Raw genomic sequence first — 25,161 nt, 5'->3', positions numbered from 1 at the left:
TTTTATTACCATGTTGATATCAGTACACAGAAAATTAGAGGCAGTTCAAGCAACAACAATTTATAATTTGACCCAGCAAAAAATATATGGTGTTAAAGTTCATATTTTGCTATAGAATAACTGTATTCTCCTATCTTGTGACTTGCATATTGATCATTTTCTGATATACATTACAACTCTACATATACATTGTAAAGGAAATGTAAAAGCCTTATTCCGATGCTCAGTAGGGAATATTGTATTGAAAGTATATTGCAATAGTATATTGCAAGAAACTTATCAGAAAGGATTAAGTACTGGACAAAAATATGCTCTCAGTTAACTTAGTTAACCTTTCTAATCAGTGAAATTATCTGAACATAGATCAGAGCAAATCTCCCACTAAATACAGTAGGATTTGTGCTCAGATTCCATGCTGTGAACATTACGTTTGCAACAAAGAATGTCAGCGTTGCCCGTAGGTCTTTCAGCACAAACTCATTTACAGACATTCCATGATGCTGTGGCTATGTTAGCATGTACTCTTGTTTAATGAATATCACATTTCTAAGTCCTACTGAAAATTTATGTACTGTAAACTTAAGCAGTTGCCAGAGAAATCTCACAGTTCTCAACTATGTCAGAGCTGTAGGGCTGTAATGTTCATTGTATGTCAATGCTCCCCCCATATACTGTACGAGAATGTGTAGGAGGAGAATGTAATTTTATAAGTATTTTTATTACCTTCATTCAGTCAATTTTGAGTTATTTAGAACATGCAACAGCACTGACCAAAAAAGTCTGGATATTATCTATAAATTTGCTGGATGTGTACAGTTCCTACTCTGGCATCAAAAGCAAAATGGACATTTAACTGATGCACTGCGTGACACAACAGATGGATGATTCAGTGCCAGGCACCTAGCTGGGGGAGGGCAGAGGACTACAGTGTTGTCTCCTTATTCTCAAGGCTTTCTCTAAACTTGCCTGCCACATCTCAGGACAGAAGCGCTCTTCCTGGCTATGTGGGTTTCCCGGACTTAGCAAGCAGTATAGAGGCCATGCCAGCACACTGCTGAACTGCAAGAGGGTGCTGCTAAAGCTGTGAGACAGGCTGGAAATGTGTGAATTTACAAAGCATGAGACTTGAGAAGTCTGTGCGTATTTCATTCATGTTCTGCCTAAGAGGTCTTTTACATTCACACCCAGATAGAATCTCATATATATGATTTGATTTCACCTGCCAAACAGAGGATATTTATAGGAAATATATTTTAAAAATGAGAGACAGCAAACAAATAGCTTTCATCTTGTCCCAAACCTTTTGGACAGCCTGCATTTTTCTCTTGTATAACTAACACTGAGGGTCATCTCTCTCTCTCTACCAGAATCACTAAAGTCTGGCCTCATCAGAACTGGTAAGGAGAGCTCTTGTTTAAAGAAGAATAAACTTAGCTACCTGGCTCCCCCTAATCATTGTCTCCTGGTTCTGATGAATCAGAAATGCACTTTTGGTCCAATATTTGACACGCCACAGTCTTTAGCGAGACCAGCACTTCACTGAAATTTATGAAACTGTAAGTAGACGATAAATCTATTAACAAGTGAACCGAGACCTACCACCTCATTTTATATACTGCTAATATAGTCATTTTATATACTACTAATCTATTAGAGAGCTGGGATTTATTCTGGACATGACAGAAGCCTGTGCCATGTGTTGTTAAAAGTCCGACTTCCTGACATTTGACAACTACAAGAGAAGACACTAAAAATCTGTATTGATGCCCAAAGCAATCCCTCAAAGTACGAATGGAGGTGACTTTTCTAGTCTGGAATTGTAAGTTACACTCAGCAGTAATAAATGTACAGTTTCCAGCAACTTCCCTGCCCCTGACATCCTAAATTAGAATTTCAGATTCTAATTTCTATTTCCTTTGGCTCTTTTTCCACTCAACTACACTACTCCTTAGAATTAACACTTGTGACAAATGTAAAATGAAACAGATCTTGTTTTAAGATTTTCCCTATTCCAATACATTACATTATTTTTCCTTCCACATATCCTTTGGATATTTTTCTTCCATAGCAAACTAAAGCTGTCTTTAATAATACAACAGTAAAAAATATAGCAAATGTTAACACAGCAAATAGTAACACGAAAGAAAAAAACAGAACAGTGTAATTATTAAGTCTCTAATCTCCTTACACACATGCTTGTTGTTTCTATGCCCTTTAGAATCACAAAGGACTTACTACAGGATGTCTTAACTGAAGAAACTAAGATGAGGAATGGGACGAATTAGGAGCCTCGGGGGTGAACAACTGTGAGAAAGAAACAGGAGAAAGGGGAAAAAGTGCTGGTCATGTGTAAATAGTTTGCTTGTTTGGCCATACCCTGCACCTCATCAGTACAATCTGACCTATGTTCTTATTAAACTTTCTCTCTACCTCTCGTACTGTGTGGGTCTTGTGTCTACATGTGTCTGTGCATAGGAGCGAGTGCAGCAACCACAATCAGGCCTGGAGTGGAGGGCCTGCACATTTGTGCTGCAGCAGCTGGAGGGACTGAAGTGAACGTCAGCTGAATAGATACTGCTAAACTTTTAAGTACACAGGGAAAAGGAGAAAGTGTGCAGTAAATATTCCATACTTAGAAAGATGAAAACTAATGTATTGATATCACATAAGGATGATGAAGTGCCTTCCAATGAATTGGTAAGTAGAGTGCATGACAAACAGCTATTTGAGACAAATATATAAATCAGTAGGACAAAATGAAAAAACAAAACCACCACCAACAATAACAAATGCATTCTTGATTTAAGGCCAATGAGATGATCTAGTCTAACCTCCTGCACACACTCTCAACATCCACATGTCACTAGCCTTTAGAACTCCTAATAGACCATTAAAAATAAAAACAAACCACTTAATGGTAAACATTTGCTTAAAGTGCATTTTCCAGAAAAGCATTAAATATTGATATGTAGAGGACATACATTTTTCCCTTGCAAGTTGTTGAGGCATATTAACAATTTACATGTCGCTTAAATTTATTGGGCTTCAACTGGTGATTCTTGCACTGCTTACATGAAACAGTTATGAAAGTCTATGGATGCAAGAGTTTTCCCTGGTGACAGCATTTCTTAGCTGCTATCAAATTAGTTCTCAGCCTGTTTATTTATGAACTCCAAAATAATCCCTCAAAAATTCAAACCGCTTTTCAGTTGCTTTTATAATGGAGTTACTGATGTTCATCAACACTTTCTAAATGTTTATGGAGACCAACCAGTGGATGTGAGCACAGTGAGGTGATGGGTAGTGCATTTTAGCAGTGGTGACAGCAATGTGAAAGACAAGCCATGTTCTGAATGGCCATGCACAGTTCTCCTACCACAAAAAGAAGAGTGTCTTGATGACCTTACCTGTGTGAATCAGCTAATGATGGTCACTGTATTAAAAATAGGTTTTTGTAGTTGAGAATTTGCTCTATCAAATAGTGTTACTGTACTCTTTGTGTATTCCTTCTTTGGGAAAGAATAACTGCATGTATCAGTACAGGTTGGGACATGACCTGCTGGAGAGGAGCTCTGCAGATAAGGACTTGGGGGCCCTGGTTGGCGATGAGCCAGCAGTGTGCCCTGGTGTCCAAGAAGGCCAGTGGGACCCTGGGGTGCATTAAAAAGAGTGCAGCCAGCAGGCCAAGGGAGGTGATCCTCCCCTCTACTCTTTCGTGGTCAGGCCTCACCTAAAAAACTGTATCCAGTTCTGGGCTCCCCAGAACAAAAAAGAGACCTCCAGGAAAGAGTCCAGCGAAGGGCCACAAAGATGATAAAGGCCTGGAGCATCTCCCCTATGAGGGAAGGCTAAGAAAACTGGGTCTGCTCAACCTTGAGAAAATAAGACTCAGAGATGAGCTTATTAATTTTAATAAATTTCTTAAGTGTGGGAGTCAAAGGGACGTGGCCAACCTTTTTTCAGCAGTCTGTGGGGACAGGACAAGGGGAAATGATATAAACTGGAGCATAAGAAGTTCTGCGAATGACTATGTGAACGAACTTCTTCACAGTGAGGGTGACGGAGTACTGGAACAGGCTCTCAGGGAGGCTGTGGAGTCTCCTTCTCTGGAGATATTCAGATCCGCACACCTACCTGTGCAGCCTGCTGTAGGGGGCCTGCTTTGCAGGGGGGCTGGACTCGATGATCTCTAAAGAACCCTTCCAGCCCCTACAGTTCTGTGATTTTATGATTCTATATCTTTGTAGTTTCCATGGAAATAAAGAGAAGGCATTACTTTCAGAGCAACGTACATATTATTCCAAGCATTCTTAAAATATTTAAATATTTAATATTCATTTCCCAAACTATACTTTTTTTTTTTTTTTTTTTTTTTTTTTTTACATTTTTATGAAGGCTAAGCGATTTTAAACAGTCATACAGTTTCTAACTGTTAGCATGTCTGTTCCTGTAAGTTGTATATTCCCGCCTCTACAGATTGGAATTTGTAATGTATTCCCTCAGCTAATCACAGCCCACCCACCATCGTCAACAAATTACATTCTCTGTGTCAATATTTGAAAGCAAGTCACTAAATCATAGCATGCTGGGATGGAATGGCTGCCCCTATCATCTACCACTTATTGCTATCAAAGCATATAACCAGATTAGTGGGAAAACAGCTGTATTACTCATACATTTAAGCTCTTTCTAACAGCAGGTTTTCTTTCTGCAACAAAGCACAGCTATTCAGATAAGAAAAATGCAAATCCCAGAGGAAATCATGGCATGTTAACCCCTGGAATTCTTTATGTGACTTAACAGTTCATTCAGCCCTTTTTCCCTAGGTAAGTGCAAGAACTACATTAAGTCAGTAGAACTAACATATTTTAGCACTTCTACTTTTAAGCTTTTTGCTTCCCAAGACTTCTATATACACCAGGCAGGGTTGATTAAATCATACTGTCAGTTTCTAGAAGTGATTGGCATGAGCTTAAATCCATGCCTCAGTTGTGGGTATGAATCACCATACATATGGGTTTTGTGGGACAACATCTTGGCAGAGGTTAGCAGTAAAACAGCTCTTTAACTAACTGAAAACCTCATTACTAAGCACTCTACAGTTATTAAATCTAACAAGACATAAAACAAATGTTAATTTCTTGGCCAAAAGATCCAGGAGGGAAAGAAAATACTGTAGGTAATTTCCAGTGTTCATATATCAGTTCATTAATATTATGTAAACTGAAAATTAGCATCTCAGTTTTTGGACTTCATACTTCGCCAATGAAGTCTGCTATATGGATGAATGCTATGTAAAGTTATGCATTTGCATATGTTTCTGAAAATAATCCTAAGAGTAAATACTACTGAGCATGGCAATTCATCACCTTCTTTAAGCAGTGTCCTCTCTGATGCTTAACTTTGATTTGAGGCTTTGCTTAGGTTGTGGAAAAACTAAACAGCCTAAGAAAAGGGAAAAATCCTAAAAATCCACTAACATTAAAGTTTATGCCTTGAAACAGTACAACCATTTGTTTTGTATCTGCAGCATGTGATTTGCTTTCTGTTACAGAAAGAAAACAACAGAATAAAATTTCACAATTTCACTACGTAAGTTAGTGAAAGTCAAACATGAAAACATGTTATACAAAAACGATTGCAATACTGATAGGATTTAATATGGAATTTTAAATTATAAATATGCAATAACGAATAGCATTTTATAAAATATTTAGAGATGATACATTCTAGTATCTATGTTTCTGTGAGCATTGTATTCCTAAGATGATGAATGTAGGTCAATGGAAAAATCCTCTTCAATTCTGCAGTCCAATATCCAACAGGGTCCTCTAAAGGAATATGCTCATTCAAAGAGGCAACGTTGTTACATATTGCCAGCTAAAAACCACTGATACAATGTATTGCAGAATATTTTCACAGATTTCCAGTCTTTTTTTTTTTTTTTTTTTTTTTAAACAAATCTCGTCCACTGTAAAAGCACTTAATGTTAACTAATAAAATACTAAGTCTAAGACTTTCTGCCTCAACATTTACATATAAAATTTCTGGTTAGCTGGGATTAAATGAGGAAAAGAGTTTGGAAAACTGTGAATCAGAAGGAATTGCAGGACAATATCTTTCAATGGCAAAGGCTGGTATAGCTTCATTATTGTTAGAAAAGAGTTTCCATCAGTTTAGGATTAGAGTGTTGACTTTTTTAAAAAATCATGAACACAAGAACAAGAGCTAAGCTGTCTAATGTCATTACACAAAGCTGATATTCTTTTAAGAAAAAGAAAGGAGTTTCATTCCTTTCACTGCAATTTAGATTTTAAAAAAATCTTATCCACTATTGAAATTCTGGAAAAAGGAAATGTCATTGCAAATAAGAGCTTCTCTCTTCTACTTGGGGAAGGTCTAGCTAGACTGACAGCAAAAGATGAAGCAATAAGTGGTGTTCAAAGAGATTTCTGATAGTGATATTTCAGGTCTTTCTCCCTGCAGGCTGGCTACAACACATCTGTAGAAGTTGAAAATTGCCTCCAAAATCATTGTAGAGTTACTCACCATGCAGACTGTCTCTTGTCATTAAGAGTATGCCAGCACTCCTATCCTAAATCCTTAGAATCAAAGCTCTTCAGTTCAACAACTTAATAAAGAACAAAAAAGACTTCCCTGAGGCTAGACTATGACATCCAAGGTATGAGTCTGAAAAATCCAAGTAGCTAATACCAACTTCTCCCTCCCCAAATCTGCTTTATTTTGCCTTCAGCCTTTTTGAAAACTAGGGATTTGCACTTTAAATTCCATAGAAATATTAGAATGACTGAAATGTCACTTCAAATAAATAAATAATAAATTAAGCTATTATAAGGAACTATGTAAAAACTCTACCTTACAGCAACTTAAAACTTAAGACTAATAGTCAAGTTTGTAGTAATCACACACCATACTGAAGTTTGAGACCATGTTCTGAAATATCTCAGCTGCTGAAAATCCAACCTCAAAAAAGATAGCAGCTCCTTCATTTGATATTAATAACAACCCTAACATCTTTGCATGAGTCCTTGGGCCTGCACAGTACTGTACATACACTATCCCTGTGCAGATAAATTTTGTGTATTTTTAAGTCTCCGCATGCATTCCCTCCCCTATTATATTGCTTATTATAATGGGAAAAATTGCTTTGGTACCACCAAATTGTGAGTTTTAGAACTTCTCAGGAATATCTCCTTGGCCCAGTTAGATGTACAACTGTACATCTTCTCTTGTGATGCATCAATTAACACAAGTACCTCAGCTGGCTGAAGTCTGAAAGAAAGAATTCTCCCTTACCTCCTCTGTATCACTCTGTCTTAAAAAAAAACAGATTACTGTACAAAGAAATGAAATGAGGGCACCCTTAGGAAACTATTCCAAGAGGATATCCATGTACCAAACAAACAGAAGATACGTTAAACAGACCTCTGTGTTGGAAGGGAGACTTTGGCTATGCAGAGGTTTATTTAAATGAATTTTGCTTTAATTTCTTATCTGTAGTTGATTGGCCTTTATAGAAATATATTCCCATGAATCTATGGCTACTATGAATCCTGTTATTTCAAGAAAATAGTCAATTGTGGTATTTTGCAATATTTTTTAAGCTTCCTAGCAGCTTAATACCTCAGCATCTAAAATCCGGCATTGAAATAGTTTCTTCACGGCTTTGTTGACAATTCAGGTTTTGTTGAAAAAACAGATACTCACTGAAACTACATTCACAAAGTCATCATCAGACAAGGTCTCTAACATCTCAATGACTGACGTGCGGATCAGCTTCAGCGTCAATCCACTGACACTCCCGCTCCTAACAGAAATCCATAGGATAACAGAAAAAATGACTTTTAAACATTTTATTTTTTAAAAGAAAACACAAAGCACCAAACAGCACTCAGCAACCTTTACACTTGACTTTTCAATAATTCTCCTGAATTATCCATCAAACCATTAGTGTTACAACGTTATTAGAATAAAAAATGAAGGTATTCAAAGCCAAAATCAAAGTCAAAATCAAATTCAAAGCCAAAAAGGAAAGAAGCCTCATCAAGGTGAAGTGAGAAGGTTTGGTATTTTAATTTTTTTTTTTTTTTTTTTTTTTGGCTAACTTTCTACATTGCATGCAATAAATATCTCAGTATACATATCAAACACTGAATGAATTTTTTTACTTGAAGTCACAAAAGGTTGCTGAAGTTTTTTTTTATTATTATTTTGTGATATTTTTCTTTTTTGTCCTCGTAAAATAACCTAACTTAAATAACTTGTCAATAAGAACAAAAAAAGAAATAAAAAATATATCATTTACCAAAAAAACCTCCTTTTTGTTTTATTTCAGATTTATTTAAGTCTATCTATGCAAATCATTTCAATTGCTCAGGAATTAATGATTTATAGGAACTGAGCTTCAAATAAGTACGGTAAAATGTGAACTCTGCATAATTCTCACCCTTCAGGCTCATGAAATGATTAAATCCACTTTCATGCTTCCAGTAATTTGCTTCTGCTTTTGTGTTTTACATCAAATCTTGGCATTCATGTGAGAAATTTTCAACTGATTACTTTAGTAATTATTAAGAAGATGAAAGTAGAATAATATCAAAGTGATTTAAAAACACTTCCTTGTACACACTTCAAATAATTTTCAGGTTTGTTTTGGTCTTTTGGAAATATATTTTCCTATGTTTGTTTGCCCACAGCAGATTTTTGATCCTTGCATACAAGGACTTCTTAATTATCTCTTCCTTTCTGTCAGTGTGCAGGGATTTGTTCAATAGATCTGAGTACTTTTATCTTTCTAACGTCAACATTAGATATTAAACACTTACGCGTCAACTAAAATAAGCATGTCTTTGGGAGATGCAGCTCCTTGGATATACCTGGAATAAACAGAGGATATGAATGAAAACAGATTTGTTGGATGTGATGGAAGACACTCTGAGATCTCTAAATTAATCCACTGAACCAAAAAATGTCCTCTTATTTTCTAATAAAAAATATGTGCTGCCATTTTCTCTCTTGCTCTGTCTCCTAAATAAACCAAAATTCCAAGTATAATATTCCAGATAATATTCCAGAGAACCTGGAAATAGGAATATAATGTTCAAAATTCAATGCTTCCACACATTGATAATGAAAAAATCATTAATTCTATTTCACACCTAAAGGTCTCGATAACAAACAAATTACTGCGTCAGCACAGCTCAGGGAAAAATTCATTGAAAGAGTACATTCAACTGGTACTAATCCAAATATCAGTATGCCTCACAAAGCTGACGGAAAAATATAAGGAGAAACAATTCTACTATTCTCTGTCTTTCACTGGTCTGTTGATTCTTTTGCTGATCTAAACCACTGAGACTTCTTTGTAAGTACGTGAAGAAATCTGGAAAATTGTCTTATTCTGATAATTCAAATTACATTTGATTTTTGCACAAATTCCTCATTTTATATGGAGACGTATTTGACAATCATCCATCTATGAAAAAGTCTATGTAATGCAACAGTATGGTATACAACATTGGATGTCACAAGTAATATAATCTGAACATTGTTTTTTTTTTCATTATAGTTAACTGAGTTTATTTAAAGAATATAGAAGTATCTAAAAGTAAAGAATACTGTGAGAACAAAATGTTTCAATGTCATATCCAGAAAGCAAAAGATGCATAGACATCACTTCTTTAAAGAAAGCTTACCATGGTCTTCTGCGAACATCATATAGATCTATTTTGTTTGGAGTTCGACTATTATCTACCCAGGGGGAAGCTAAATAAGAAAAAAAGCACGTATCATCATGTAGAATTAATTTAAAGCTTTAAGTTCAAACACTGAAAAATATAATGAATAAACATCACAGACTTTGCATTACAAAAATATGAGTGTCAAAATTTGGAATTGATGAAAGATCTGTATTTCTGTAATAACTTTTTGAACCATAACTGCTATAAATTGAAACATATAACACAAGGTAGCAAAAAATATATAGAACATTTTAAAGGGCCAAATTATGTTGAGCTATAGCCACTGAGTTAAATGGAGCCAGAATATCAACTGAAGCATTTTAGAATATGAAAAGAACTACTTCTGGTCAAGAAATGACTTTATTTTAAAAACTTTTATTGGTCAATTAATGTTGTATATAATAAGATTGTGCTCATCTAAAGCTCTATTAGGTGTCTAAAAAATAAAATTACCCACTAACTCAAGAGAGTTCTACCTAAAAAGGCAATTTAGAAAACTGACAAGAAAGTGTCATCTTTTCTGGAAAAAATAATAAATAATAATAATAAAAAAGATGGAAACATCTGTGTCTCTGTAAGGAAAATGCTAAGATTAATAACTTTTTGTAAGCATTTAATCTAAGCTCTACCATGATTTTCAGCAAGGGTAGGCATCTTCCTCTTATGGAAAAAGGAAATGAGCCTTTTAAAACCATCTGACAGCTTAATGAACACAAAAATGTGAAAAGTTACATGAAATGAGATAATGTTCTGCAATTTTGTCTCTCACTGTATGCCAACAGCACTGAGAGAGCTATTTTCTGTTATTAATCATTCTTCTGTCTAGGAAATAAGGAAGCCTATAGGCAATTCCAGGATGTTTTCTGAAACAAAGCAGCCATCTAAGACAAATGGGAAGAATTACGATATCTCTATCCATGAACATAAAAGAAAATGGCAGCTTAGACTAGATGCAGTAGATGTCTTTTTAAAATTTATTTTACTAAATGAATCCTTTCTAAAGTGACCACAGTTTGAGTTCTTGCATTAGTTACCAGCACATTTAAAGAGAGCATAATCCACAAGATATTTATCAACATAACAGCCACAGAGAAACTGTGTACTCTGAGCACTGAAGAATCTCATGCTACAGTAGTATTGGGTATGAACTCCTACTAGAATGGCAGGTTCTCTGTGATCTGAAGGGAGAAAGGTTTGAAAGTTCCAGATATGAGAGAACAGAATTTTTGAGGCTAATAAACTTCATTTTTTAGTAACTTATATATATTTACTTAGGTAAACAAAGGTTCAATTCATCAATATCTCACAAGTCTGAAGCCATGGTTAGAACGTGTTCAGACATTTTGTGTCCATCCAGACTAACTCAGCTGTTGAAATTACATCTGAAAATCTGTCTATGAAGTGAACTTTCCAGGACTTGAAAAATTTGCATTGAATTCACTGATTTAACATTGTAAAGTAAGAAGTACTGACTTACAAGATATATCTTTGGCCAAACCTTTAAGCTTTTAACAAAACATGCAATAAAAGCCTATGTCCTATCAAATCTGTCCTTAATCCATATCTAGAACAGTCTTTATGAATAGAGAATTGTATGAACATATCCATCTGGATTTATTTCAAAACAAAAGATAAAATGTGATCTACACTGCTAGTGAGACTCTTAGTGATCTCCACGAAGTTAATTTAAACTTTTTATTTTTTTTTAATGCTACTCTTTTTCTCTCTTAAGAAAGTTAAGTTTTACTCCTTACTTTATTCTCCAATGCATACAAATGATGATTGAATGAGAATCTGAATATGGGAGCTGAAGGAGAGTGCTTCTGACATCAACACATTTTGCTTTAACAGTAGACACTGACATAGATATTTAAAGGTTCCAGGAGCAAAGGCTCCGTAGCTAATAAATTATCGACTGAAAGCCATAAACATTAAATGAACATTTATCTATATTTTATCTGATATCATAGCACTCAAGAAGATAACAGTGTAACTTCACATACTATTTTGAACTACAATCAAATTTTTCTAAATTTTAAACTAACATTTGATTATATTTTTTATGTAACAGAAGACAATGTGAGAAATAATCCAGATAATTTTTTCCTGCAAAATCTGAAATCTACTAAAATACAATGGCAAAACAATACATAAGCACATAATTTCCCTGAAGTCAACACCAATTGCCTGGACAGGATGTACTCCATAATCTTTCAGAAACATGAAGTGGCAAAATTAATAGAAACATGAACTTACAAGGAGCCATCAAATAAGAAAATCTGCCAGTTTTTTTTTTTTTTTTTCCCCTTTTATTTCCAAAAGCACTTAGGAGTTTGTATGAGATTCATTCCTTCCTTCTTTCCTTCCTTTCTCTTCCTTAGAGATTTTATGCTTCATGAATTGTTGGAGACGACAAAGACTTTCTATCTGAAAACAACTAATTATGATATTATAACTTTATATTAAATAATTAGAAAGAATGTTGACCACTAGAAAAAGAGATCCATACATTTGCTTCATCCATATAAATAACATTCTGCAAAACTATTCAGGGAAACTGTCTTGGGTCTTACTGACTAAAGTCTCATGAAAGCAATCATAAAATACGCCAAAAAATTCACTGGACATTTTCCTAATGAAACTAAAATCAATGATTTTGAGATTTGCAATTTTATTTATATAGTTTGTCGTTTAAAACATAAATTTTGATGCCTTGCAATCTGGCTCACAGAATGTCTTGAAGAGATCCACTTCAGTGTTTTTTATTGTTAGATAGTATTGAATTATGTCAACACTATGTGGGTCTCTGTTGCATAAATTAGGCTTTATTCATGTTGTCTTTTAAAGATTTTCTTGCTTGGCATATGGTTAATTTGATATTTTATAAATTATTCATTAGATTTGATATCCCTCCCATTTCTGCTGATTGCATTATGGAAGTTGTAGGGATGTCTGTATTTCAAGCTTCGGCTAGGCATGCTATTCTGTTATTTCCACAGTTGCAGTGGAAAGCCTCAGTTTTACTGATTACATACAAGACTATTCACGCAGTACAGAAGTTGTTCCAGGATGAAGCCTAAAGGAAAGCACTGCTCAAAGGAGATCTTGACTGCATCTGTCCATTTATAACTCATTTGATGATTTTAGTATGTGCTGAGAAAATAAAGAGGCAAAGGTGAGCATCAAAGGAAGAGGCTCTCAAGAGAGTCCTGCTCAATGAAACCTCAGTTACATCTGCTTTGCTCTACTGGTTAGGTATATATGTACCAGAAGCAAAAAGGCACAAATGAATTATTAACAGCTTACATCTCTGTAACACATTGAGGAAAGAGGCAGGTAACAAATGTCAATTATCACATTCCAGATGTGTTTCAGCCCAAAACAGTCCAACAGTGAGTATTCATAGAATCACAAAATGGCTTAAGTTGGATGGGACCTTAAGAATTATCTAGATCTAACTCCCTTCCATGAGCAGTGTTGCCAACCACTAGATCAGACTGCTTAGGACCCCAGCCAACTTGGCCTTGAACATCTGCCAGAGATGGGGCACCCACAGCTTCTCTGGGGAACCTGTTCCAGTGCCTCACCATGCTCAGAGTAAAAAATTTCTACCCAGCATCTAACATAAATCTCCCCTCTTTTAGTTTAAAGCCATTCCCCTTTGTCTTATCACTACCAGACTGTGTCAAAAGCCTCGCCCACTCTTGCCCCTAAGCTCCCTTTAAATACTGGAAGGCGGGGTTTCCCAGAGCCTTCCCTTCTCCAAGATGAGCCCAACTCATTAACCTTTCTTCATAGGAGTGGTGCTCAGTACTCCAGGTACTTCAGAAGGGCAGAGTAGAGGGAGACGATCACTTCCCTCTCCCTGCTTGCCATCTCTCTTTTGATGCAGCCCAGGATGGTGTTGGCCTTCTGGGCCATAAGAGCACACTGCTGGCTCATGTCAAGCTTTTCATCCATCAGGACCTCTAAGTCCTTCTCTGCAGGGCTGCTCTAAATGAGTTCTTCTCCCAGTTTATACTCATATCAGAGACTGCCTCGAACCAAGTGCAACACTTGGTAAACCTCAGACTCCTTTGTGCCTTGCTTGTTTTTTGAGTGTGTACAAGTCCCTCTGAATGGCATCCATCCCTTTTATTGTGTCTGCTGCATCACTCAGCTTACTGTCATCAGCAAACTTGCTAAGCATACACACAGTCCCGCTGTCTATCTCATTTATAAAGACATTGAAGAGCAGTGGTCCCAAGACAGACAGACCCCTTGGGGACACTACTTGTGACTGACCTACCTGGACATAGAGCTGTTGGCAACGACTCTCTGGATATGACCATTAAATTAATTCTTTATCCAACTAGTACTCCAGCTTTCAATCAATCTGTCTCCAATTTAGAGATAAGGATGTGGTGCAGGATCATGTCAAAGGCCATGAGTTTTACACTGAAACAGGCCTTATGTAATCAAATCCATTATTTTATTGGTCTGAAGGTACCAAAAAACCCCAAAACAACTGAAGTGATCTGAACCCATGATACATACCTCAATCTGCAACTTAAAATTAGGCCCTCAAAAAACTTTGTTATTTCAGTTCACAGGCAGCTATCTGCCTCTTCGTGTCTATAGCAAATTTCATCTTCCATAAATATATTTGTTTCATCTGGAATAATCACTCTCCAAAAGGAACCGTAAAGCTTGGGAAGATATTTAGGAGCAACAAGACAGCGTTTTTTTCCCCCTTAAGAGTGAAAACTATGGACATTCTATGTGTTTTATAAAAACGGAGATGGTAAGAACTTCAGCATGAAGTGGTCTGCTGGATTCAATGTTCACTATCTCCACAGACATAACTTATTAGCCTGTAACTAGGTGGATTCTACTTGCACAACCACAACATTCAGCAAGTATATTATAAGATTTTCCACATCATGAGTACAGTTAGAACAAAATTGTGTCAGCCCATGTCCTCTCCTCCTAAAAATCAGAGAACAATTCAACTTACACACTAATTGCGATAATTGATTATTTACAAGCTGCATTACTGGGGAAGTTTTGTGGTTTTCTTTTTTTTTTTTTTAACTCTAAAGGCTCTTGTATATGTTGAGTTGTTAACAGGAGCTGACACCTATAAAATATGGATCCATTTGAAAAAAAGAAAAGTTCTTAGTTTTTCAAGGCTTTTAAAATTCATTTTGTATAGATTTTTAGGCTTTCTGGTCCCTTAGTACCTGCTTCAGTAATGACTTTCTTGGGAGAGTTCAATATCATAGCAGCAACACTTGTTCACCATTTAATGGTTAACACAAGAGCAGCTGTGCACAGCAAGTCCTTCATTTGGAGAGATATCACTTTATTTTATTAGAAATTGATTTTCAAAGCTATTCCATTATTAATTTGACAAAATAGGGAATGCTTCAGCAGCTGAGTGAGACTTGCTTCACTAACATCTGGAAACATATTTAATATATATATATATTTTTTTTTTTAATTAAGGGGAAGAGTTAATACTAGCCCTTCTTTATCGATATTTTTAATGAAAGAATTTTAAGCCTTTAGGAGAAAAAAAAATATTATTTTTTTTTAATAAAAATCTGTAGCATTCTCTTTCTTTACCTGTGAAATTTCTCTATTTAAAATCTAGGAAGCCCTAGTTAGATAGGAAGATCCAAATAAATAAAACACTGTCACGAACAATGTAAAAAGACTTTATTTTCTGAAAGTATTCTTATTGGATATATCAAATAAGACAGAAAAAAATGGTTAATCTATGATCTGCAAAAATGAGGACATCAATATTTTTATTACTTTTAGGTCATGCTTTGAGATTAAAAGAAAATGCTCTGGAAAAGCCAGGTATTACTAAATGGAATTAGGACCAGTACAGGTACACAAGCCATAGGTGGCTGCCAAACTGAGAAAAATCAGTGAATACAGATTAAAGACATTTTGGCATGTACTTAATAGAGAACAAAGTATTATGTCTATGCTGATCAATAGAATAGAGGTGAGAAATCTTCTCATTTTCACTTTACAAATCATTTTGTGGAGTAGCAGTTTAAAATGTTTGAAGCAAGTTGAAGATTGCGTTGTTTCCTGACAGAGGATGTTTGGGGACTGAAAATTAGTATATGGTGTAGCATAAGAGAATCTATATGTGTTTGAAAACATGAAGTCCCCAAAATAGGATAGAAGAAAAAAATGTTGGCATACTGCCCACTGGGAAAGACTGCCAGCATATTCCATCAGTCACACCATGAGGCTGACAGAAAGACCACTTTCAAAACTCTGACTTGTTCTGTTTACCAGCACAGACATATTTTTAAAGCTGCTGGAGCAGATGAGCTTATGATACAAAAGATGTATTTGTGACAAAGATATGTTCAGATATGCTTAATGAATTACGAGTATGTAGACATTCAATGCCAAAATTGCAACCTCATGTATCAATTCACTTATGTAAGGTTGTGAACTCCACTTTGCCACTTGCATTCAACACTTTTGAGGGAAATAGATTCCCATCTCCATAAACAATAAAACTATAAGCATCTCCACATGCTGTTTTATGTCTAGTTCACCTGGAAGTATGATAAAGAGTTGGTCTCCTTAGGAAATACAATTTTTCTTCAGAACTATAATGCTCCTAACATTCACCTAAAAAGTTGATACTGTTGCCCTTTTTACTGGCTTTCCTGTAGCTATATAAGCGTGGGCAGAGCCAAAAAGGAAATCCTCTTCCATCCATTTTGTTCCTTCTCTTATTCCTCCTTCCTTCTCTATCATGGGTAAGGTGAAATGAAGACAAAAGAAATGTATATCTAGGTTCTATGATAAAAGAAGGTCTGTGGAGCTACAGGCTGGAGGTTGCTTTTTCATCTTTGAAAGAAAACAAAGAAATCAAGGAGCTATGCAGCATTTTAGGAGAGACGATGCTGCCAGATGTACTGCTTTGGGGATTAAGTTTTAAATTAAAGTTCAGTGTTAAACTTGAAAATGGAAGAGGGAAGACCTGGAACCTTTGGGAAGAACAGGATAGTTTTTTTTTTTGCTACCAATTGCCTCAGCTGTTCTGATCTTGACCGGTGTGGCACATTGCCATCTTCAGCTTATTGCACATCACAAATTGCCACAATGTGTCTAGATACAACAATTCTTAAAAGATGCTGAATCTATTCACATATTGTCATGATTGTGTTATTGTTAAATAAATCCCACCTACTGTAGTATAAGACTATTCATTTCAGTAATACCCTCTTGTCTGTGGCAAATGCTATGTACTATATCTCCGTAAGATTGCTGAATTGGCATTGCTGACCAAACAGTTTTACACTACTAAACATTCATCTGAGTTGTTTTTTTTGTTTGTTTGTTTTTAATTTCAGTAAAGCTTTGTAGTCACATGTTCTTAAATGTTTTATTATTATGACTAGAAAGCCTCTCCTATCATATTTAATTACAAATGAATGTCTGCAGTTCAAAACAAAATACATCCTTTACTACAGATCTCCATTTTCCAAAATAAACAGAGAGACATGAGGTAGTGATTAATAGCAGCGTTTTTTAAAATTTGTTTAATTAGTAATTACTGTAGTAAAAATAATGTGCTTCCCATTGCGGTATTTTAATGGAACATTGATTAACAATTGTAATTCCCATTAGTTCTATAATTAAGAAGGATTTCAAGATTAAAAGAGGGAGTGGTTGGTTTGCACCTACACTTTCAAGTAGTTTGCCAAAAATTTGATAGTAAATTGTTCTTTCAGATAGCTGCTTCTAAAACCTAGCAATGAAATTAGCTGGATAGATGCCTCACAAAATTTAAATAACTATTTCTGTCAAACCATATTAAACTACTTAATTAAATTATTTTTGTGTAACAGATTTGTCCACAACTCTGTGTTTAATTACAAATTAAATTTGCAGTATGATCTATAGTAAAGTACCTTTTAGTCCACGTGAAGTCAATGAAGGTCTACGTGTGCAAGCCAATTAGGCATCAATTCAAGATTTTTTATTTTTATTTTTTAATTAGCTACTGCCACAGCATCAAAAGCAATATTATTATTATTAATTTTATTATTATTATTATTATTATTACTAATAATAATAATAATAAGGTGTATATTACATCTTGTTTTGCTTGACCAAGATTAATCTTTAGATTTATTTTAGGGAAGACACAGCTTGCCAAATAATTTCAAGGAGGAAAATCTCAGTACAAGAAAATTGCATTAAGTTGACTAAAGGTCTAACTGAAAGGTAAAAACTTAGATTCTTAGGATCTTTGGCTCCTCTTTTCAATTTCTGTCTTGATGTTTGAGAATGAAAGTTGAACTGAGTATATTCTAGAGAAAAACAATTAATAAAATGGAGGAAGCAAACTATTGATGTATAAAAACAGAATTCAATCTCAATGCAGTCTCCATTGCAGAGGAGGGCTACTAAGATGATCAGAGGGCTAGAGAACCTCTCTTATGAAGAAAGGTTGAGAGAACTGGCCTTGATTAGTTTGCAGAAGAGAAGGCTCTGGGGAGATCTCACTGTGGCTTTCCAGTACTTGAAGAGAGCATATAAACAGGAGAAGGAACAACTGTTTACAAGGGTGGGCAGTGATAGGACAAGGGGGAATGGTTTTAAACTAGGACAGGGGAGATTTAGGTTGGATATTGGAAGGACATTTTTCACTCAGAGGGTGGTGATGCACTGGAACAGGTTGCTCAAGGAGGTTGTGGATGCCCCATCCTTGGAGGCATACAAGGCCAGGCTGGATGTGGCTCTGGGAAGCCTGGTCTGGTGGTTGGTGACCCTGCTCATGGCAGTGGATTTGAAAGTAGATGATCATTGTAGTCTTTTTCAATCCAGGCCATTCTATGATTCTGTTGTTGTTTTTTTTTTTTTAAAACAAAAAACAACAATGTCAAATAGAATATAGCTTTCCTCAGCCTAGGTCACAGTTTGAAGAAAACTGTCTTGACCCCTTGATAGAGACAAAGGAGTACAAATATTCTGAAGAGTCAGACAAAGCACAGCTGAAAATAATAGAATATCTTGTATGTGACAATAGAGGAGTCCACAACAGTACCTACTATAGAATACTTGTAGGAAACAAAGGGATATATGCAAAAAAGGCTAATTTTCATAGCATTTCTGAAGTATTTTACACACATTTTTCATGGATGGGGCCTTTCACAACAACCCCTTCGTGTTGCTGATTGCTATGGTGACAAGGACAGGCTAAAAGCCTACAGAAGATGAAAGTGATGCACTATCTAGCTAATTACTCAAGGACATAACATACTATTGGACCAAAACAACTCAAGATACCTGTGACTAAAGAATTTCTCCACAGCTTAGAGGCAGCAAAGATTGATTGTTTATTAAGAGAGGTAATACTGAATGGATATAACACATTTCATAATGAGCAGACAATTTATAACATAATCTTCAAATATCTAATGTGAAAGACATCTCTTCTGGTATACGAAACCTGATTTCATTTTCAGAATATTTGTATGTGTCAGATAATTCTCTGCAAACTGAGAAAAACAGTTTACAGGAACAGAGAGATGTGAATAACTGTTCCCAATTAAAAATCTAAAAAACAAGCAGCTTACCATTTGAAATATAAATGGAAGGAAGTGGGAAGAAGTTGCACAGAACAACACGTCTAACTTGAGAACTGTCAAACTGCTCCAGAATAATTTTTGGGTGTACAAATTCTAGAGATCAGGAAATTACTTAACAATTTTTGAAGTTATCTTCTGATATGACTAGGAAGCTAATAAACTTAGGCATGTGGCTATAGACTAAGCAGTAACTGAACAGTAAATATAAATCTGTGTTTAGATGGAGTATGTACAAGTTCCTTATCTACATGCAAAATTGGGAAAATAAGCTTTTTACATCTTTCAAAGGCGCTCTAAGGACAAATATGTAAAGACTCTGAAGCTGCATTATGTTGGTGAACATCTGAAGTAGGCAGGCTTGCTAAATACAATAATATACTTTTCAATAGATGTGAAAATCTTGTATTTGAAATTAATTTCACAGAGATTGCCACAGATATGTATTTTAGAAATATTTCTTTTTCAGCACTTGGAAAACGTCACTATACGGTAAGTGGTAATAACAGTGACCCCAAACAGTACTAACAGATATGGAAAGCTGTGAGATGGAACCTCTGAAAATCAAGAAACATGAAATTAACATTTTCAATATTATGTTTTCTGCAACATCTCACTGTATTTATTTCATCAGTATCTAGCACGACAAAGCAAACAGTATTCAGGTGCTATGATATATTTCTTCCTGCAAACTTGCCTAAGGCACTTTCTCTGCCAATGTCAGCAGTTGTGCTAGTCATAGTAACATCTTTAGCATAATCTCATTTTCATAAGCAGCAACAATCCTGTATAATCAGAAGAAAAAGGATCTCAAAGGTATTCCTTAACCAGTAGTAAGTAAAAGAGGTTAGACACAATTATCTCATGGAGTGAGCACATTATTTTGTTATTGATAACAGCATCTAATAGTTTGTGTTTCCATAAAACAAAGCTTTCCATGAGGTAGTATTCATCAAGTACCAAATTAAGGCTACAGATGATCAAAATTCAGTAAAATACACATCTGTTTAAATAAATTTGCGTGTTTCACTGACAGGATTATTTGACAGGTGGAACAGATACTATTTGAAATAATCAAGTTCTATCTGCTGACCTTAGCTCCGATAGTAAAAATGTAACAGTTCAAGATCATGAATTCTGCATGACATAAGCATGGTGCAATTGTACTTTCACTGACTTCAATCATAAAGATTACCTGTCTAGTCAGTCAATATTTTCAAAACTAGACGGGTACAAAATCACTCTTAACAAATATTTAACCATTTTTTTTTACTCACTATACAGAAAGCAATAAAAAATCAAAATTTAACTGTTCTATTTTTCAAAGGCCATAATCTTCTGTTCCTCTTATTCTGAACAATATACAACTACTGATTTATTTAATCTCTATTTTCCTCCTCCTCATACTAACTTCCTGCCAGAATAAATTCAAAGCCTTTGAGTTATTTCTGCTTAACAGAAATCCCACTTACATAAGAAAGTAATCTTTAGCTACCTTATATTTCTTCTAAATAATTCATATTTTTTAAGGCAGTATGTAGATAGGACAATACTCAAGGAGACTTCAGTTACCTGGGTAATACCTAGCGAGGCCAGTTGCACTACCAAAAACTTGCCATAATAAAGTGGGGTCTTCTTCTCTGTTCCGCTTGAATACATCATCCAATGCTGCAGTCCAATTGAGTTCATTTAACACTATTGTTGCTGTCAAAGATAAAGCACATTTCCAAGTTAGAAAGTTACACTAACTATAAAAAAAAAGCAAACTAAATTATTATGGAAAGTAATAAAGCTTCTAATCCTTTTACAGCTCATTTGTTTATTAGTTAAGAATTCCTTAAGAATTTTCTTTAAGTTTCTCATATTCCCTTCTTCACATTTAATTATTTGTAAGCAATGGCTGTTGATTTATTCATATAATGTCTTCTGAAAATACTTTATGAGATGTTACTCTAGTTGCACTTCCCTGTCATAGAAAAGTAAATGTAGTCATACAAAGGCATATAAAGTTGATGTTTCTATTAATCTCAGAACAATGCAATTAGAGTATTGTCAACAAAAGCAGGTGAGTTTTTTAGAAAAGCTAACAAAGCTTTCCCTGTCCAAACAGATGCCTTCAGGGAGTTCTATGGGGGAAGGGGGGAAAAGATGAGTACTTGAATTGCAGTATTAAAGTGGGATTCTCATACACTCATTATTGCATGCTAACAAATTATTCATGCTTATATATGTGATTATTTATAGAAAGATCAGCAGTGTGAACATTAATATTTATGAACTGGGTCAGTTTTACAACGAGGTAAAAACAAGAGTATTCACATTTTTAAGTATGATTAGCTAAAGACTGAATGTCCAGGCAATACTGTAATATATGTTTTTCCTGCAGTATGGTATTGCATACAAGAAAGAATTTTTATGTTCTCTTGCAAATGGACAAGTCAAATAGAAATAAAAGCAGTTCATGTTTAACAAAAATGAGTGGCACCACAGTATAAATTTATGCATGTAGATTTACATTCTAGCCCATGGAAATAAGAATAAGGATAGATTAAAAGTTAACATTTGACAGCACAATTTGAAAATGAGTTTGTTACAAGTACTAGAGAAATGAGATTGTAACATTAAATTTCATAGACTTGTTATCAAACATTAAAGAGAAAATTGCTACTCTCTGTGTTTGGCAGAAACATTTGTCTGTTTTTCAAAGGATTTTTAAGGTAATACTGCTCTCTCATGGTACATCTGTTTATAGAAATATGAAATTAGATTTCCAGCTCTTGAGATTTCCTGTAAACAATAAACTTTATAGTGTCTCCTTGTCAATTAGGAAATTATAAAAATGTTTATTTACTTGAAAAAGAGGAATAATTCCCAGAGGTATTATGAAAAGCTAATCATTTTAGAATGGTTGCTACTCAACTATCTCTTTCAGAACCAGTTAGATCTACTGTAAAAAAAAAAAGCATACATAAACTTTTTTCTGAATTCATTCTTTGTTCCCAGTCTTAATTTCAGAAGTGGCTCAAAGAAGTCATTAGAAGCTTTGCCATTTACTGACTCAGAAGGATTTCCTTTCACACCTGATTTTTGTTGTTTCCTTGCATGATTTACAGAGTACTTGGCACAGTGGAAGCCTATGTCATTGGTTCCTAATGCATTTAGGGCCCTGGAGCATAGGGTAGTTAAGGCACATGGGTGACAGTAATTCTTACCTCTTATATCTGACAAAACATTCAGGTTTCAGTGTCCTCCATGGACTCCCTAGCCCCAGAACAATGTAAGTCAATGCATTTCTTTAGCCTTGTGATCTGTCTTAAAATTGCTGCAGCCTCTATCCCCAAATCTGGCAGCCAATTTTTCACCCTACCCCAGTAAAACATTCAATCAGGAAAAAAAAAAAAAAAAAAAAAAGCTATTATTAAATTGATGGTCACAATTGCTTTTTTAAACTGGTGGCTATGCACGTCTGGAAGCAGTTCCTTCACATATGAAATGGAATACAGTATTTCCAAAGAGATTTCCTTCAGATAATAATCTCACTAATAAATAAACTATATGCAATATTAAGATATAATAGCCATATCACTATACATTTACAAATATTGCTGCAGTGTCTTTAAAATCATACGAATAGACGTTGTAGAGATTTAGCAACATGAACATACATGTACACATGTGCAAATACATACATATATAAAAGTATGCTTCTAAAATAATACATGCTTACAGAAAAAAGGAGAAACTGAGAATCTACAATTAGTAAAATACCAAAGTACTTCAGTACCAAAGTGCTGAAGAATGGATAAACTGAAACAAACAATTTCAGCATTTTATTAAATTTGTGTAGATTAGGCTATAAAGCAAGAAATATGACTGCCCAGATTTTATTTGTAATATTGGTGGATGCCTTACAATCCAAGGAAAGAGTTTTATGATCAGATGGTCCACTTTTCCCTCCCTCCTCCTCCTTCTCAATAATTTTCTCCCAGAGAAAAATAAAACATTCTAAAGAAATCTAAGAAAAAAATCACACCAGGTTGGAAAGAAAACAAGAATAATAATGTGGAATTGAACATGAGAACAAGAAGAGAACATCCAAACAGGCATACAATGAAAAAGACTACTAACAATATGTGCCTCGAAGACACAAGAATTTATTTGGTGGAATTGTTATGTAAATAGTTGATAGTGTGATCATTAAAACAATTACTTCTGAAGCAGTTTGCTGTCTCTAATTAAAATTTGCTCCCTTTATTCAAGATATATATGATATATATTTATTTATATATATATATATATATATACTTTCATTAGCATACTTGAAATGCTCTGTTTTAACTAACCCAGTGAACAGTAAATAAGGAAAAGGATGCTGGGAATTTTAGCTTTAATCATTTATTTCTCTATTTTCCACAACATACATTACTCTTCTGCTTCTGCTAAAGGTACATTCTGGATTTCAAAAGACAAGCTGCAAATCAGTTCCCCTACATTTTTATTGCAATACCTCTGGTAAGAGGCAATTTAAAACCAATATCACTTGACAGTGGTTTAAAGCCTATACCAAAGGATTTGAAACTTGCCATCTAAAGAAAAGAAAGCAAAACCCTTCAACACAAACAAAGCCATTCAAATGGCTCATACTAAAATATGATTCTTAATTTGCACATAAAAATTAATAGAGCATGACTTTGACTAGCTCTTAGTAGAGATCATACTAATCGTCAGAATATCTTGATTTGAAATACATAGATTTATACTGGCTTCATTAATAGAAGAGATAATTTCACTTATTTTTCTGTTACAAAAAAAACATATTTTAGTAAAACAAAATGTTCAGACATGCTATAGTCACACCCATTGAGATGCTGTATAGACCAGAAAAAAAAGGTTTCTTTTTGAGATAACATTTGTACGGGAAAGAGCTTTTGACTGATAATTTGCAGAGTCTACTTTAAGACAACTCTCCAATAACTTTATTTCTAATTCTGCTAAAAGAAGTCTATGAAGATTGTTTCTGCTAAGTACTTCAACTGCTACCTTTCACTTGATACAAACAAGATGAAAAATAAAATTAATCATTGAACAGTAAAAAACATCATTCTTAATTCCAATGAGATCCATCTATCTTCTCACTTTCCCCTCTTCTTTATCACATGAGGTTTAGGAGCCTTGACAAGAAATGGATTCAATTTTCCTCTGCAAATGTAATCAATAATAAAGTGAGAGCACTACTGCTCTCTCTTTAAAAGAACTGGAATACACTTCTGATGATTTATTCAATATATAGGCCCTGGACTGCATACAAGGCAGAGTATAACATTATTTAAAAAGCCTGAAAGCTATTTACTATATCAGAAAATGTGTCAGATGCTGCTCCCTGTTGAGGCAGCTACACATATCCCAGGCAGAACAGAAGGGACTGCTTCTACAGACCATTAATTGTCTTTTAGCGTATGGCAAGTATTACAGTTCCATATCTTATTTAATGAAGTTGATTCAAATAAACTCGAAGTTTATTTGAAAATAACACCCACTAGTTATTCTTATGAATGAAATACATATTTGCAGTCCAATCTTATGGTATTTAAAACTGGGAGAATATATTTGCAAAAGCATATTTTTATATATTTACATGGACACACAGGTTTCTGTCTGTAGACATGCTATATAGGTATTTTAGAACTTCTGCTGTCTGTACAGACTGTCTTTTTTATTACCTATGTTTTTCTCATGATTTTGTCTGTCAAGGAGTTAATTTTATTCACAGACTCAGAACTAATGCT

At 34.7% G+C, this 25,161-nt stretch overlaps 1 protein-coding gene across 5 annotated transcripts in view; it reads right to left on the bottom strand.

Moving 5' to 3' along the window:
* The window catches only part of CACNA2D1 (calcium voltage-gated channel auxiliary subunit alpha2delta 1), a 353,910-nt gene that overhangs the window by 81,943 nt on the left and 246,806 nt on the right, over positions 1-25,161 (bottom strand). For all 5 annotated transcript variants that reach the window (XM_085216402.1, XM_085216374.1, XM_085216379.1 and 2 more), the window contains exons 7-10: positions 20,948-21,079; positions 9,717-9,786; positions 8,847-8,897; positions 7,729-7,828 (exon numbers count right to left, since the gene is read on the bottom strand). In XM_085216402.1, coding sequence (XP_085072528.1) covers positions 7,729-7,828; positions 8,847-8,897; positions 9,717-9,786; positions 20,948-21,079 — 353 coding nt within the window. The remainder of the gene's footprint in view (positions 1-7,728; positions 7,829-8,846; positions 8,898-9,716; positions 9,787-20,947; positions 21,080-25,161) is intronic.

Source organism: Meleagris gallopavo, chromosome 1 (genome assembly GCF_905368555.1).
Source record: "Meleagris gallopavo chromosome 1, MGAL_WU_HG_1.1, whole genome shotgun sequence".
In the NCBI taxonomy this organism is placed as follows: domain Eukaryota; kingdom Metazoa; phylum Chordata; class Aves; order Galliformes; family Phasianidae; genus Meleagris; species Meleagris gallopavo.
Note: the sequence above shows the minus strand (reverse complement) of the source record. Positions and strands in the feature narration are given on the sequence as shown.